The sequence below is a fragment of the Petromyzon marinus genome, chromosome 37 (assembly GCF_048934315.1).
Source record: "Petromyzon marinus isolate PM22_M1 ecotype Great Lakes invasive population chromosome 37, UKy_Petmar_22M1.pri1.0, whole genome shotgun sequence".
NCBI lineage: Eukaryota > Metazoa > Chordata > Hyperoartia > Petromyzontiformes > Petromyzontidae > Petromyzon > Petromyzon marinus.
The window spans coordinates 13,660,424-13,676,963 of NC_133703.1; the positions used below are offsets into that span (position 1 = coordinate 13,660,424).

The following is a 16,540-nucleotide window of genomic DNA, read 5'->3' on the forward strand; positions in this document are numbered from 1 at the left end:
CTTACAGGCAAGGACTCTCCCGTTATGGCATGGTGTCCCAGTTGGACGAAAATTATTACTTTTAGTCATTAATTAAGTCATGGGTCGCTGCCTGGATTTGAACCCAGGTTCCCAACCAGTGCTGACTGTGCTCTATGACCTCCGAGCTGCATTTTTATCACTTTTAATACACGCACATGTTTGACTCGGTTTGGTATGGTTTTTGATGGCTGTCAGCTGGCTGAAAGAGTGGAAAAGCCGTGCCGATCGGGAAGCAGAACGGGCCAGTCGGAGAGAGAAGACGGAATCGCAAGTGAAGATGTTTAAAGGTGACACGATGAGAGCTGCTATCCACTGTTATGCCTCTCCGGGCCGTCCAATCACAGCCAGTTACTCCTGCGATTGTGCCATGGTCTTGTCTACGTTAACTCGAGTGGGGCTCGCTGCGTGCATCCGAGCACCGAGTCGGTACTGCCTGCTGAGATTCTGGGGTTTCAGTTTGCACGATTACCTGTAATTAAACTTAATTGTTGATGGCCTAAGCTCTTTAACCAGTCGTCAAAAGAAGGACGATAATTAAAACGTGGCTTTTTGTTTTACGTTTCACTTTCAAAAATTTCAACTAAACAATTCTTACCACTACTTCGCGGTGAGTGACTGCTTTTGCTATTTTATGTTCTATTCATAAAATCAAGTGCGAAGTTCTTTCCACAATCCTGTCTGCTTTGAGAAGCCAATGTTTTGTTGAATGTACTCTGCCTGCGCAGGTTCAGGGTCTGAAAGTGACTTCCAGTCGGAGAGTGGCGACGATGAGAGCAGCAGCTCGGAGGATGAGGACTCGCTGTGCCACGGCATGCTGCTCACAGGGCCCCCCGGCGTCGGCAAAACGGCCGCCGTCTACGCCTGTGCCCAGGAGCTCGGCTTTAAGGTGTCCCACGGCGTCCTCGTGTGGTTTAGATTAATATCACTGCTGTTCTTAATACTAATATACATTTGTGAAGTAGATGCCACGGAGTATGTAAGGTTAATACGCCCGCATTAATAACCGGGGCAGCCTGCCAGATTCGAACCACTAACCTCGGCAAAAAGCGGCGAACAACGCGACTACTGGGTCATGTCACCACCCCAGGTATCAGTAGGAAGTCAGATTGTGGATACAGTAGAGGTCTTAGCATTGGCAAATTGGACAGTAATTTATTACACATCTATTTTTTTTAAAATGGACTCTGCAATGTTTTTGTATATTTTATGGTATTTGCAAATGTTAACGAATGATAATTACTCAGTACATTTGTTCGTACAAAACTAATATGAGCATGACTGCACCCCAGCCAAAAGTCGAAGTTTGTTTTGGTCAAATAAGTAATTAAGTGGCCAGATCCATTCTCCATGCCTCCAAGTATACGTACAGATCATTAACAACAAGAAAAGTCCAAAGCACTTCACCGCCGTCATAACGAACACTGACCTATAACAGGAAATACATTGTAGGTTACTGTTGCAGGCAACGGGCCTTTGAAACATTTACCTGCTATGTGTTTTCTGCTTTTGAGCAGTTTCTTTTGTAATTTGTCCAAATTCCGCTTGTGCTATAATCGTCGTATTCTGAGACAAAGTATCACTTTGTAACCTGCAGAGTAGTGTGTGACCCCTTGTTGGAGATTGGCCTGCAAAAGGAGACTTTACAGAACCGCTTCCTTAAAGTGGTCCTTTTTTTTCCACACACTAGGGGGCACTGCACTTTCCTTCAGGCGTTGGGCTTGAATGCCAGCTGTGTCTCCGTCCAGGTATTTGAGGTGAACTGCTCATCGCAGCGCAGCGGGCGCCACATCCTGGCGCAGCTGCGAGAAGCGACGCAGTCGCACCAGGTGAGCAAGCAGCGCGCAGGCGGACAAGGCTCCGTCTTGCGGGCGCCGGCGACCGCCTCATCCAGCGCAGCCGGCGACAGCAGACCCGCAAGCAAGCAGCAGGGAGCGTCGGGTGAGTGTGAGCACAAAGCTGTGTCAGCGTCTCCTCCTGAACCATAAACTGTTTAATTAGGAGTCATCACGTAGCCATTGCTGCATGAAGGCCTCCCCTTGGCTGTATTGGTCATGGGGGCTGTTTGACAAGAATTCACCACACTGGTCGGTGCAGGTTGTTGAAGGGGGTCCCAAGACCAGTTCAGATATCACTTGCCACTAATGTTTGCTATGGCCAGGTATCGAGCTCGTGTTGTCGAGTTCATGGTACATCGTGCTACAATGTGCTGATAAGAAATGGAAAATATCGCTTTGTATGTCAAGATCTAACCACCATTTTTGCACATTTTTGGCACAATATAGCCACACATCTTGGTAGTCTTTTGCTTAAAGCACTCAACTCGCACCTGGAAGGTCGTAAGTTCAAATCCCGATTAAGGTTTGACTCAACCAATAATCCTTCCACGTCGTAAAAGGGAGTTTATTTTACCAGGTAATAACTTGAGCCTACAGGGCCTTGTTTACAAGAGCAAGCTATACAATATAGAACTTTGTAAGAGGCCAATAGAGGCTGTCCTGTGGAAGGAATATCTCCCCGCCTTTGCAATGTGGAATTTTTCCATCGCTGCTCTCTAGTCGTCCAGCGGAGGAAGAGTGCTTGCCCACGCTCTTTTAGGTGCAGGGGAGACGCTTTTAATGGAATCCTCGCTGAGAGCTACTTAGAAAGCACAAAACACTCGTGAATGATGCTTGTGCTGCAGCCCCTGCGGTGGCACTGTGTCATTGTTTTACTCTGGCTCCACTCTCCGCAGCAAGGCACGCCTCGCCGGTCAAGGTGCTCCGCTCTCCACGGAAGCGCCCCGTGTCACCCCGCAGTTCCGCTGCCTCCACCAAGAACAAACAACTCCCAGCCGCCTTCGTCAACTTCTTCAAAATACATTCTGGAAAGAGGTCAGGGGATTCTGATAAAGAACCAGCTACGAAAAAGCCGAGCCGGGAGCCCAAGCAGAATAAACGAGGTTGGTATCGTCTCATTATACATTACCAGCATACCGGAGTGCTAATGTAATTTTATTTAGTGTCATAAGCTTTCCAAAACGAACACAAAGTTGATTTGTTTTGAGGCACTTAGAAATATGTTAAGTAACAAAGTAGTCATGATAGTGTAATTAAGAGGTTTCAAGATAATATTTTGCATTGGGTATTGTAATATTAAGAGGTTACTAATGTTAACATTGGTTATTGTTCATGGTTGTGCCTGTGCACTGATGAGGTGTTCATAAAGTGACACGTTAATGATGATCGTAATGTTTTAGGATATGTGCAATGTTAATAATTGTAATTATGTGACGTGAGCACAGCTGCCGAGCCAGTCTCTCACAGCCATTCATTTGCACCCAGAGCCCCAACCCTCAACGCCTTTGCTTGTGTCGCAAATTGGATTTGGTTTTAATGGAACACATTTTACCTTAAAGAAAAGTTTTTATAATTATTATTTTATTCTGTTTGTTTATGTCCTGCTCACAAGGTATCAGTATTAGTACAGGAAACTCTGTTATGGGGGGTAATTGTGGGGGAGAGGTGGCCCAGATTAAACATAAACACGCATCATGCCAAACATAAGTAAATTACACTAAAATTCCATTTACGTTGCTTACCGATGTTAAATTGGGGTGAAGCGTAGAATGTATCAACTTATTTTGCTGCTTCATATACAGTGAGGGAAAAAGTATTTGATCCCCTGCTGATTTTGTACGTTTGCCCACTGACAAAGAAATGATCGGTCTATAATTTTAATGGTAGGTTTATTTGAACAGTGAGAGACAGAATAACAACAACAAAATCCAGAAAAACACATGTCAAAAATTTATTGATTTGCATTTTAATGAGGGAAATAAGTATTTGACCCCCTCTCAATCAGAAAGATTTCTGGCTCCCAGGTGTCTTTTATACAGGTAATGAGCTGAGATTAGGAGCACACTCTTAAAGGGAGCGCTCCTAATCTCAGCTTGTTACATGTATAAAAGACACCTGTCCACAGAAGCAATCAATCAATCAGATTCCAAACTCTCCACCATGGCCAAGACCAAAGAGCTCTCCAAGGATGTCAGGGACAAGATTGTAGACCTACACAAGGCTGGAATGGGATACAAGACCATTGCCAAGCAGCTTGGTGAGAAGGTGAAAACAGTTGGTGCGATTATTCGCAAATGGAAGAAACACAAAAGAACTGTCAATCTCCCTCGGCCTGGGGCTCCATGCAAGATCTCACCTCGTGGAGTTGCAATGATCATGAGAACGGTGAGGAATCAGCCCAGAACTACACGGGAGGATCTTGTCAATGATCTCAAGTCTGCTTTATGTTCGCGGATGCGGTCCGAGATATGTCGTTTGGTTTCTTCAATGTAGCTGCTACCACAGAGGCACTTTAGTTTGTAAACGCCCGGGTACTGTATGTCTGGAACAGCATCTTTTACAGATGGAACCAGATCACGAATTTTATGTACTGTGTTGAATCGGACCTGGATCTTGTGTTTGTTCAGGATTTTGGAGATCTTTTTTGTGACCCCCGCTATGTAGGGTAAGGTGATTGTTTTGAATGGTTCCTCAAGGGGATCCTTCTTCATGACTGGAGTGATGGCTTTGCGGATTGTGTAGTCGGAGTAACCATTAGCCTTGAGAGCTTGGTGTACGTGTTTGAGTTCACTGGCAATGTGATCCTGGTCGGAAATGCATTGGGCTCTATGGTATAGAGTCTTGATGAGGGAGTTCTTCTGGGATGGATGGTGGTGGGAATCCGGTTTTAAGTAAGCATCCGTATGGGTCGCTTTCCTGTAGACCGAGTGGCTCATTGAACCATCAGGTCTCCTTTTAATTAAGACATCCAAAAAGGGTAGCTTGCCTTTTTCGACCTCCATGGTAAATCTGATGGCTGGGTGTATGGAGTTGATGTGGTCGAGGAATTGGTCTAGAGCAGGTAAGCCATGTGGCCAGATAACAAAGGTGTCATCTACGTACCTCTTCCATAAGGTCGGGCGTAGAGTGGCAGTCTGGATGGCGTCAGTTTCAAATTTTTCCATGAACACGTTGGCTACAACTGGAGATAGGGGGGAGCCCATTAGGGTGCCATCCGTCTGTTCGTAGAAAGTTCCATTCCAGGTGAAGTATGTGTTGGTTAAGCAATGTCTCACAAGGGGGGGTACCTCCGTATGTAGTCCTTGATGAACCAGATCTTCAATGATTGCGATGGTGTCAGGTATCGGAACTTTGGTGAATAAGGTACACCACATCAAAACCGACAAGCAGGTCGTCTGGGAACAGGGAAATACCCTTGATTGTCGATACCAGGTGAGTAGAATTTAGTACCGCAGAGGTGGTTTTTCCAGTGAAAGGTCGCAGTATTTCAGGACAGGACAACTTCACCGCATCAAAGGGACGGTGGACGGGGCCATGTACCGCCAAATCTTGGGTGAGAACCTCCTTCCCTCAGCTAGGGCATTGAAAATGGGTCGTGGATGGGTATTCCAGCATGACAATGACCCAAAACACACGGCCAAGGCAACAAAGGAGTGGCTCAAGAAGCACATTAAGGTCCTGGAGTGGCCTAGCCAGTCTCCAGACCTTAATCCCATAGAAAATCTGTGGAGGGAGCTGAAGGTTCGAGTTGCCAAACGTCAGCCTCGAAACCTTCATGACTTGGAGAAGATCTGCAAAGAGGAGTGGGGCACAATCCCTCCTGAGATGTGTGCAAACCTGGTGGCCAACTACAAGAAACGTCTGACCTCTGTGATTGCCAACAAGGGTTTTGCCACCAAGTACTAAGTCATGTTTTGCAGAGGGGTCAAATACTTATTTCCCTCATTAAAATGCAAATCAATTTATAACATTTGTGACATGCGTTTTTCTGGATTTTTGTTGTTGTTATTCTGTCCCTCACTGTTCAAATAAACCTACCATTAAAATAATAGACTGATCATTTCTTTGTCAGTGGGCAAACGTACAAAATCAGCAGAGGATCAAATACTTTTTTCCCTCACTGTAAAGTCATGAGTTTACTCTCTAATGTTTGCAGTCGCATGGGCACTGAGTAACTGACCCTCAATGGGGGAGCGCCTCATAATTAAACCAGCATGTACATTGCAATATTTTACATATATTGTTCATCAGCACGATCCCGGATAATCCGCCTGCAGATAATCGATAGTTAACTGTATACAAGATGGGCCGTGCAACAAGAGGTGACGGTGGTGATGGTGATGGTCGTTATCCCGGTGTCGCATGTCCTGCATGCATTGCCCAGCTGAAGGAACGCCTGTCGAGGTCGAGGTTCAGCAGAGCGCCGCCGGCTCTGTCCCCGCCGGCTCGCAGAGCAGGAAGCACACGGCCGCCACCTCCCTCATCCTCTTCGAGGAGGTGAGCACCCAGGACACCGACGCTGACGGTGCTATGCCGGGTGGCTCTCGTGCAGCGAGAGATGCCTGTTTGTTTACATGGCATTTGTGACCAAGTTCAGGAAGAATGCTTCCTCTTACCTGTATAAGACTGGTATTAGCACAAATGCGATATGATCAGCAAAAAGAAATGCCGTGGGGAGAAGTGGTGATCGGGTGGCTCCCGGAGCTAATTTGACTTTACATATGAGCACCTGTAGGTAAGCCATGTTGTCAAGTGTGGTAATAATAATGATTTACATTTGTAAGGCGCATTTCATCCATAGATTTCAATGGTGGTTTCAGCCCGGTCGCCAGTGACTGCATAGAAGAGTATAAACCATCTTATTGTTTTTCCACTTAAATCAGTTTGGTTACTAAGTAACAAACACTGGCTTAGTGTGCCTTGTAATGGTCAAGCTGAGAGGGCCTTTTTAATAAGTACAGTCATCCCTCGTTATACGGAAACTCAGTCGACAGAATTTCGCTACAATGTAACTTAATAACTAGGAACGAATTTGATATACGTTCCATTAAATTCGTATTTACTTCACTTTGAATCTCCAGATATTATTTTGGGGGGGGAAATTAAACAATGCACGGTCTGTCGTTTGCCCTAGCGTACACTTCATGCTTTTTGCTGTGCTTTTCACACTGTACTGGTTTCCCGTGACATACTGTACTGATTTTCCAAAACTTATTCTGATAATTATTTGTATTTTGTCATGTAATTATCGATTTTCCATGATTTATATTCTTAAAAAAGGTTGCATGCACTCTTAAATGTAAATGTATTATGTCTTTGAGCTGACAATTTTTCTGTCGAAACGCATCTCCAACCATTTATTGAAGTCAATGGGAAAATATGGTTTAATAAACGTAATTTTGCTTTACGTATCTGTTCAGTATATAGAGGGATGCGTCATCATCCAGGGCCATTGCCTGATGGCATGTGATGTTGCACAGCTCCCTTTGAGAGGTCTCAGTGGAGATGTATTTTTGGCATAACACGAAGCTGACTACATGGTTGCGATGTCATTTTGGGTTTTCGCCGGGGGAGAGAGAGAAATATGCAATGGTATTGGAACCAGCAGGAGGCTGGAGCCTGACCAGCACAGGGCCTGAGTTGGCGTTTGTCCGAGAGACGTCACCTTGTGCTGCTCCACAGGTGGACGTAGTGTTTGATGACGACACCGGCTTCCTGTCTGCGATCAGAACATTCATGGCGACCACGAAGCGACCGATAGTCCTCATCACGTCTGGTGAGGAGTGCGGGGGGCGGGGGAGGGGGGATGTTCGAAACATCAACAACAAAAAGGAGGACCGGCTCACAACACAACAGACATTGTTACTGTTTTATTGCAGTGTAATCGGAAATTACATAGCAAGTCCAATATTACAATGTTGCATTTTCGGAATGTTCAACTGCCCCATGGATGAGTCTAGACCCGTTTCTTGTGTTTTAATCTTGCCACCTCCTTCCCATACGCAGATCCGACGTTCTACTTGACATTCGATGGACACTACGAGCAAATCCACTTCAAAACGCCGTCCATGGTAAAAAGCTTTCACTGCCGCCAGTCGGCACGGGTGCTCTCTTTACCGATTTGTGGATGTGCACCGATTTTGCCGTGCATGACTTTGATTATATGATTTTGTTGATCACTTTTCTCGATGCCCGTGCCAAAGCGCTCGGGAAAAATATTGTTCATATTTGACACATCACTTCATGTCTAGTGCACGGTGATGCTTTGTGAGAGACATTGAAACCTGTAAGTGGTGTCCTGTGCTCACGTTCCCACGCACTCCTGCATGCACACATGCAGGCCAGCGTGGTGCCGTACCTGCAGGTAGCGTGCCTGGCGGAGGGCTTGCGCGTGTCCGTGGCGGACGTGGAGGCCCTGCTGGCGCACACGCGAGGGGACGTGCGCCGCGCCCTCCTCTCGCTGCAGTTGTGGGCGTGCAGCGGAGGAGCTGCCCTTGGGGAAGCCCAGCCTCAGCCCCCTTACGGTGTGATGCCTAGCAGTCTGGGGGTTGCGTGTCGCGGTCTTCGGGGCTCTGCCAGCCCCAGTGACGAGTTTAGAGGGGCTTGTGAGAGCAGTGTCATAGCATCAACACCTTACCCATAAATCCTAGCCCAAGCTCCTAAATCTAGCCCCTATCTCTTACCCTTAACCCTAAACCATAACACCAACTCATAACTAACCTCTTATCCCTATCTTCTAACTATGTTTTCAAACCCATATCTATTACCACACTCCCTATTCGTTTGCCTCACCCTAACTCCTAAGCCACAATCTGTCTCTCTAACCCCATCCCTGCTCAAGCAGGCACTGAGGTATTGGTATCTGAGTCATTGTTGGTCACTCTACATCCCTGTGAGAGGTGCGTGTCTCTCCAACGGACAACCATAAAGTGGTCCATACTTTATGAACTTTTATAGACTCTGATGGGCAGAATACGTGACCTCGTGTTAGATGAGCACAACAGCACCACCGAACTGCTACATCAATGTTGGGCAATCTCGATGCCCGATTTTGATCCTACTGAGGTGGAGAGATGTGATTATCACAAGTATTCCGCATTCTAGGTATTTCTGCCCTAATATAGTATAGTAACTTAAATGCAACATTTTTGTATAGGCATGTAACAATGCATCGATGCATTGATTAACCATGAATCTTTTAGTCATAAATGCACATATCAATGTGTGTGTGTGTGATAATTATATTCGTATATATCTATATATATAAAAGGGAAATTTGTGATTGTGTCTGTTCATAATGTTTAGCGTACTTCCCGACATGCGGCCGTGTTGCCAGGAGACAAATGAAGGTGCGGACCGCGTTGCCGAGCTTTTTGATGTCTTACGTGGTTTGTTTTTTGCTGGCAGAGAGGGACGAGAGTGAGGGAGTCGGGTGCGAGGCTGTGCTGCCTCAGGCAGCTCAGGGTGAGACGCACTGTTCGGAGAGCTTGCTGGGGCTCAGTGAGCTGCTGGGCAGCCACGGCAGCCTCTACACTCTGCTCACGGTAAGCAGCGCCACCACCCCATACAGCCTTTCACTGCCGACGTATGTTTCTCTTGCCATCTGCATTACAATGTCCATCCCTTTGTGTAGTTATCTGTCTGTGTATGCGTGTGTGCTGACCATCAGTGCTCATCATTATTGTCTCTAATGCTAAATGTCTTATGCTAGTCGGTGCCTTCTGCTTTCACTTGTCATTTTCAACATTATGACGGTGTAAACTATGGTGAGATTTGCCACATTTTTATAAACCTTAAAATCACCAAATGCAATATTGTGCCATTTTTAGATTATTTGGAAAAAAGCATTACAGTTTAAATTAAAAACAGATTATTCATATTGTAACTATGTATAGAATCCTGATGATGTCAGGTTTCAGTAAATCCATTTTATTTTAACTTAACCACTTGAAGAAGCCCAGAGAACAACATTCTGCATTCGTATGGAGACATTTGTGTTTTCATGAACATTTATTTTTCTTTTTTCATTTCCAGTTAACCCAGCAGTTAAGTTTTAGTTCTAAAGGAGTGCCCCTTTTGTTATCGGCAACTCAAAAAATGTCCAAGCTAGCACTTTTTGTGGTTAGCATTAACCTCTGTGTTTCAATCAGTCAAATAAAGACATTCACTATTCATAATATATCTGTTTGGGCTCAGCACGTAGGCTTTCGCGACCAATATCATCCATAATAGAGTTTTTTTTGGGTTAGATCTTGTAAGTATATAAATGTGTCGTTAAAACCCGCCACCACCCGACACAGCTAACTAGTAAGGGTTGTCACGTAAACATAACATCCCTATTCGTCACTAGTACAGCACACCGGTGTGTTGGAGAGCCAAGCCACAACATTTTGCAATCTTAGTGCGAGGTTTTGCCAGTAATTACAACTAGCATCATCAGGCGACAGCCAGATTTGTGGAGAAGTCCAACTGTTTCGTTCCTTATATAGAGGCGTAGATGTGGTGACCATACTTCTGCGCTCTTTCGCAAAGTGGGGGGGATTAATGAGTCAACGTACATTATGCATGTCCATTAGGCGAGCCCTTTGATCTTGTCCTTCCTGTCCTTTGTGTGTATTAAAATAGCCGTACCAATGGTAATCCCTATTGAAGTATGGTGCCTTTTATAGGCATACATTTAAACAATGTATTATTTGATGACTCGCTTCCACACAGCACTAAGGCGGTAGCTATCCCAACGGTTAAAATAATTTTTATTTCTTTCAATTTCGATACATTATCTAATTAGTCTTGGCCAGTAGTAGCTAGTTTTGCACATAACTTCAACATTATCAAAATCAATTGAGTGTCCTTGTTGGCACGCGTGTTCTGCTACTGCTGACAGTTGTATTTGGGAGTATTTCATATGTCTCTGATGTTCTTTTAATCTCGTGCTGATCATTCGTCCTGTTTGCCCAACGTAACATTTTCCGCACGTGCAGTTAATCGTGTACACACCTTCTGTTGATAGCTTCGGTAATACATCTTTTGTACCAGATATTAATATCTGTATTTTATGTACCGTGCCAAATCTGACTCGGATATTTTGTTTTTCTAAACATCTGGCTAGTTTATCAGTTACTCCCGCAATGTACGGTCTTTTGATCGTTTTAATTACTTGGGCAGTTTTAATGCTCGTGTTATTTGATTTTGTTTTGGCATCATTGTAACCATTCATTTGCAGCGCTTCTTTAACATGTTGAATTTCACTTCTCAGACTGTCATCGTCTGACACTTTCTTAACTCGATGAATGAGTGTCTTGATAAGAGCAGATTTCTGTGCGGGCTGATGGTCTGACTGCATTCAGGTGTCGGTATGCATTTTCTTTCAGTAAACGCTGTATTATTTTACCATTTCAACCCCGTCCGAGCAGAATATCCAGATATGGTAGAGTTCTGTCAGCTTCCACTTACATGGTGAACTGGATGGATGGGTTTTGCGAGTTGAGATTATTTAGAAATGCGTTCAGTGTATCTTTGCCGTGTGGCCAGACCACCAATGTGTCATCCACATATCTAAAACAAGCAGAGGGTTTTAGTGTGCTTAAAGCTATTGCTTTTGTTTCAAAATCTTCCATGTACAAATTCGTTATCACAGGAGACAAAGTAAAGCCCATTGCTGCTCCTGTTTGTTTATAGAAGTCACCTTTCCACAAGAAGTAGATGTTCTTTAGACAGTGTTCAGCTAGTCTTGGGATTTCTTTGGCTAAACCTTTGTTCGTTACCAGTGTCAAATAATTTAATTTACTCGTTGACCAAAACCATCGTGAACAAAGAAATCACATCAAAACTTACGAGAATATAATTAGCGTTAAGCTTAATATCTTTAATTATATTTACGATATGTTCAGAGTTTTTGATGAACTGTCAGCAGGAGCAGAACACGCGTGCCAACAAGGACACTCAATTGATTTTGATAATGTTGAAGTTATGTGCAAAATTAGCTACTCCTGGCCAAGACTAATTAGATAATCTATCGAAATTGAAAGAAATAAAAAAAATGTTTAACCGTTCGGATAGCTACCGCCTTAGTGCTGCGTGGAAGCGAATCATCAAATAATACATTGTTTAAATGCATGCCTATAAAGGGCACCATACTTCAATAGGGATTACTGTTGGTACGGCTATTTTAATACACACAATGGACAGGAAGGACAAGATCAAAGGCTTCGCATATTGCGCATGCATAATATACGTTAACTCATGAATCCCCCCCCCACTTTGCGCAAGAGCTCTGAAATATGGTCACCACATCTACGCTTCTATATAAGGAACGAAACAGGTGGACTTCCCCACAAATCTGGCTGTCGCCTGATGAAGCTAGTTGTAATTACTGGCAAAACGTACTAAGATTGCAAATGTTGTGGCTTAGCTCTCTAACACACCGGTGTGCTGTACTAGTGACGAATTGGGATGTTCTATTTACGTGACAACCCTTACTAGTTCGCTGTATCGGGTGGTGGCGGGTTTTTACAACATTTATAGATTTATGCAATTTAACCCAAAATACCTCTATGGATAGCTTTTTTCGGTTAGATCGCGTAAGTTTAAATGTGACGTGAACCCGCTACCACCTGACACACCCAACCAGTAAGGTTTGTCACGTAAACAAAACGTGACAAGTAGTTACTACTTCAGCCCATCGATGTGCTGGAGAGTAAATCCACAACATTTACAATTTGAGTACGACGTTTCACTGGTTATTACATCCAGCATCATCCGGAGATTTTTCTGGAATGGTCGCGAAAGCCGACGTGTCAAACATAAAGTTGCTACTTCACTGAACTTATGCAATGATTATCAGGTTTATTAAGAATATCAGGATTTTTGTTTTCTTCAGCAGGCCATAAATCTAATATGGCAATGTTTCCAGTGATAGTCATTTTTAATTAGCGTGCTTCACGCAAGGGGGGATGAAAGCGATGATGTAAACCAGTCCTGTGCGTTTCAAGTGTTGTGTTCTGGGTAGGGCTGTATGTTTCAGAACTTAAAACGAGACACGTGTGGGAACTTTTCAATTGCTTCGCTTAAATGCCTGAAGATTCCTGCAGCAGTGCGTGGCAAAAATGATGAAAGAAGAAATGCTCCAACACGTAGCTGAACTTTGGAGACCGCTCCTTGATCACGAGTAGCTGTGAACTCCAGCGTGTTAGTCTTGTGTGTTAGTCTTGTGCTCTAATAAACGTTGTGCTGACTTTGCAGGAGGCGGAGAGCGGTGGCTCCCTGGCGAGGCAGATTCACGCCCTGACCGAGACGCAGCGGCTGGGACTTGACTTTGTCCGCTGCAACTGGGAGCTGCTACTTCCACTCCTCGTGGCACGCTGCCCTTCTGTCCCCACTCCACTGAGCGGTGCTCCGCCTGCCGCCGTTACCCCCGTGCCGGAAGGGAACATGCAATCGAAGCTGGGGCCGGAATACGAGGATGACTCCAGCCCTGTGAAGGCTCCGCGTCTGGGAAGATCCCGACAGCGGCGACGCGGGCTGCTATTTTTCGACAGCGATGTTTATGACTCGGAGGAGAGTTCTCGCGACGCCGCAAGCACGCCGCAGAACCAAAACGCGTCGAACGTGGATTCCGAAATCAGAAATGGCGCGGCTGAAAGCTGTGGGGCCCAGCGCCGGATGCAAACGAGGCAGCGGGGTCCAGCGGGCACAGACGGAGGCGAGCGGGCAAATTCGATCGACGGCGCCGAGTCGGGTTGCAGGGTCGGTCCGGTCGTGAGACCTCGCAGCGACGAGGAGCGACGGGCGGCACGCGCAGGGCTGCACTGCCTGGACGCGGTGTCGCAGCTCGCGAACGCATTCTCGTGCACGGACTACCGCCTCGCACAACGCGATGGGGAGGCCGAGGGGCCGTGCGGTGCCAGCCTGTTGGACTGGTGGCCTGCCCAGTGCAGGAGCGGCCTCCTCGACGCAAGCCGCATTGGCGGGTGGGACACGGGGGCCGATATGCGGGACGGGGTTGGCTCTGAGATCCGCGCGGCTGTGGAGGCACTGGCTCTAAGGAGGTGCAGGAGTGAAATCTCTCTTGCACTGGAATCGCCGGACCTGGGACCGGAAGTTAGACAAAGCCTGAGCCTGCAAGTTCCTGAAGGCAAAGAGGCATCCAGGTTTCTGCCCGAGAGCTTGGAGGTCTCCAGGTGAGACGCTTATTCACAGGAAACTCTTGCTGTGTAATATTTATTTCGGTTATTTGTTTTTTGTCCGATGCCATGGTTAAACTGTCTGCAGTTTGTCTAGGGAGATGTAGTGATTTATTGCCATGATCTGGGGTTGCAATTAAATTCAGGAATAATTTATTTTATAATAAGGTTTATTATTCCTATCTTGTATATACTGGGTATTGTGAGTAAGGTCTGTTTGTACTGTCTTGCTTTTTTTGGCTGTCTCATTTGTACTTTGTGTCTTGTTTGGGCTCATTTGTTCTGCCTTTATAATTTATATTGTTTCTCTTCACTTTTTAAGCCTAATTATGTTATCTTATCTAGGATTTTATATAGCACTTTATTAAAGCGCTTTACAAGAAATATAATTTGTACATAAGTATAGGCTGATGGGGAAAAAGGATGGGATTTGAGTGTTGGAGAGGGGAAAGGTATGGCAAGGAAGGGTGATGATATGGAGGGGAGGGGCGAGATTAAGAAGGGGAAGGGAGAGGATGCTTAATGTTTTAAGGACAGCTTGTAGTAGAGGGATACACTAATGAAAAAAATCAGTCTTAAGGTGAGTAAAGTTGACTTTGAAGATGTGGAGTGGGAGTTTATTCCAATGGAGGGGAAGCAGGAGGGAAAAGGAGTGGAAACGTGACTGAGTACAGGAAGGGGGGCGTAGTGAGGGACAATAGAGATTGCAATATTTTGCATATTATTTCCTTATAATTTGAATACTTTAAATAATAGATCAATGGACTACTTGATGCATCACTTCATTTATATTACCTACATTATTACTGTGTAGGCCCGACAAACACGCACACACGAGCCCGCACTGCTGCCTTAAAAACCCAGACCTTGTCCTGTGCAGGGCGAGTGAGGAGCGGAGGGCGCTGGCGCAGCTCGTGGCTCCCGGCTGTGTGGCGCTGAGCTCGCTGTGCGCGCGCCGCGCTGTCGCCATCGACTACCTGCCGGTACTGCGCCAGCTGTGCCGCACGGAGCGCCTGCGTGAGGATACGCATTCCAAACGCAGGTGAGGTGACGCCGCTGGTCAGAGACTCACGGGAGAGTAAGGGATAAGGCATCTCTTTGTTTATTGTCAACAACAACCAGTGCACTTGTCTGCAGGTAATATCTGATGACCACGCTCTACCAACAGAACATAGCAGTCAAGCTGTCTTCTTTAAATGATGAGCAATACAGTTTGTGCCAGCTCAATGCTACAAACATAAAGTTATTACCTGTGTATCTTAGAATACGGTATGGCCTTATGCCTACGGCCTGGAGTATAAAGCAGTGGGGTCTTCAATACAGTTAATCTCAAAGTAAAAATGAAGCTGTTTCATACCCAGTGAACAGCTTTGATGGAACATGTTAAAAAAGCTTTGTAGGCCTAATCGTGAAGAGGAAGTTGCAATGGGTGAACATTGAGTGCAAGATGGAGGAGAGGGGCATGTTACTAGGGGTGTGCTAATGTTGCCAGCCATGGAATAACTAAATACAGTTGTAGAGATCTTGAAAGAGCAGGCATTGCAGATCAAATATCAACTGTGTGATAGTTGTGTGATCTGACAGTTGGTGGTGGTGGGGCAGCATCATTGGCATTGGCCATGGTAACTTGTTGATCTTAATAACGCCAACTTGAGTAATTGGATGAAGTGAAAGAACATCTTAACAGAACGCCTTCAGTCATAAGAATGCCGCTGCATGTTAGTGGACTGCTCAGAGGGTGGCTCCAGGGTTACTACTACTGAAGTCATGTGAAAAGACCTCCATAACCAAACTAAGCAGTTACTTTGTGCTCTTCAAATAATTATTTTCTCATCGTCGATAATGTAGTATATGATATACACATATGTTGCCTCCTTAGCTTTGGGTTTGTCCAACTGGTGGGTATCTTTAGCAAGGCATTAGTGAATGGGGGTCAGAACGATCAAAAGTTATATAATTGCAAACCTTGTTTAATCCAAGGTGATTGTCCTGCTTGAACCCAGGATCTCATCTCAGCCAGTGCTTGCTCCATGTTCAGAGATGCACATGATACTTTGTTTAATTTAACTTTCTTAACATGTCTCGGACCGTGATCCCGAACACAAGGCAGATCTGAAATGCGGCAGATCTGAAACACGGCAGAACCAATACCTCTGCCGTGGCTGACCATTGTTATAACGCTTTGGGCTCGCATGATATTGTTTTTTCCGAGACCAAGATACTCAGCAAACCTTCGGGCTACTATAAAAGGTTTGTTCATGAAGCCATCCAGATATATACACATAGACATAACTTCAACCGAGAAGATGGATGCATATTGAGCAATCATTGGAAGGATGTTATTAACCAGGTAAAACCTTAACTGTTTATGGTTGTTCCATCATATCTGCCGGGTACTAGTCTATTTTTCCGAGTTATTTTCCCCCCGCATCCCCAGCGTTTGGCATTGTTGCTTCATTGGCACTGTTGCTGCATTGGCATTGTTGCTGCATTGGCACTCGT

General features: G+C 45.3%; 1 protein-coding gene across 2 annotated transcripts in view; it reads left to right on the forward strand.

Moving 5' to 3' along the window:
- ATAD5 (ATPase family AAA domain containing 5) overlaps window positions 1-16,540 on the forward strand; it is a 33,106-nt gene that overhangs the window by 15,057 nt on the left and 1,509 nt on the right. For both annotated transcript variants that reach the window (XM_032967353.2, XM_032967352.2), the window contains exons 15-25: window positions 217-308; window positions 747-907; window positions 1,767-1,959; window positions 2,753-2,959; window positions 6,241-6,353; window positions 7,539-7,632; window positions 7,863-7,927; window positions 8,197-8,380; window positions 9,264-9,400; window positions 13,098-14,035; window positions 14,919-15,080. In XM_032967353.2, coding sequence (XP_032823244.2) covers window positions 217-308; window positions 747-907; window positions 1,767-1,959; window positions 2,753-2,959; window positions 6,241-6,353; window positions 7,539-7,632; window positions 7,863-7,927; window positions 8,197-8,380; window positions 9,264-9,400; window positions 13,098-14,035; window positions 14,919-15,080 — 2,346 coding nt within the window. The remainder of the gene's footprint in view (window positions 1-216; window positions 309-746; window positions 908-1,766; window positions 1,960-2,752; window positions 2,960-6,240; window positions 6,354-7,538; window positions 7,633-7,862; window positions 7,928-8,196; window positions 8,381-9,263; window positions 9,401-13,097; window positions 14,036-14,918; window positions 15,081-16,540) is intronic.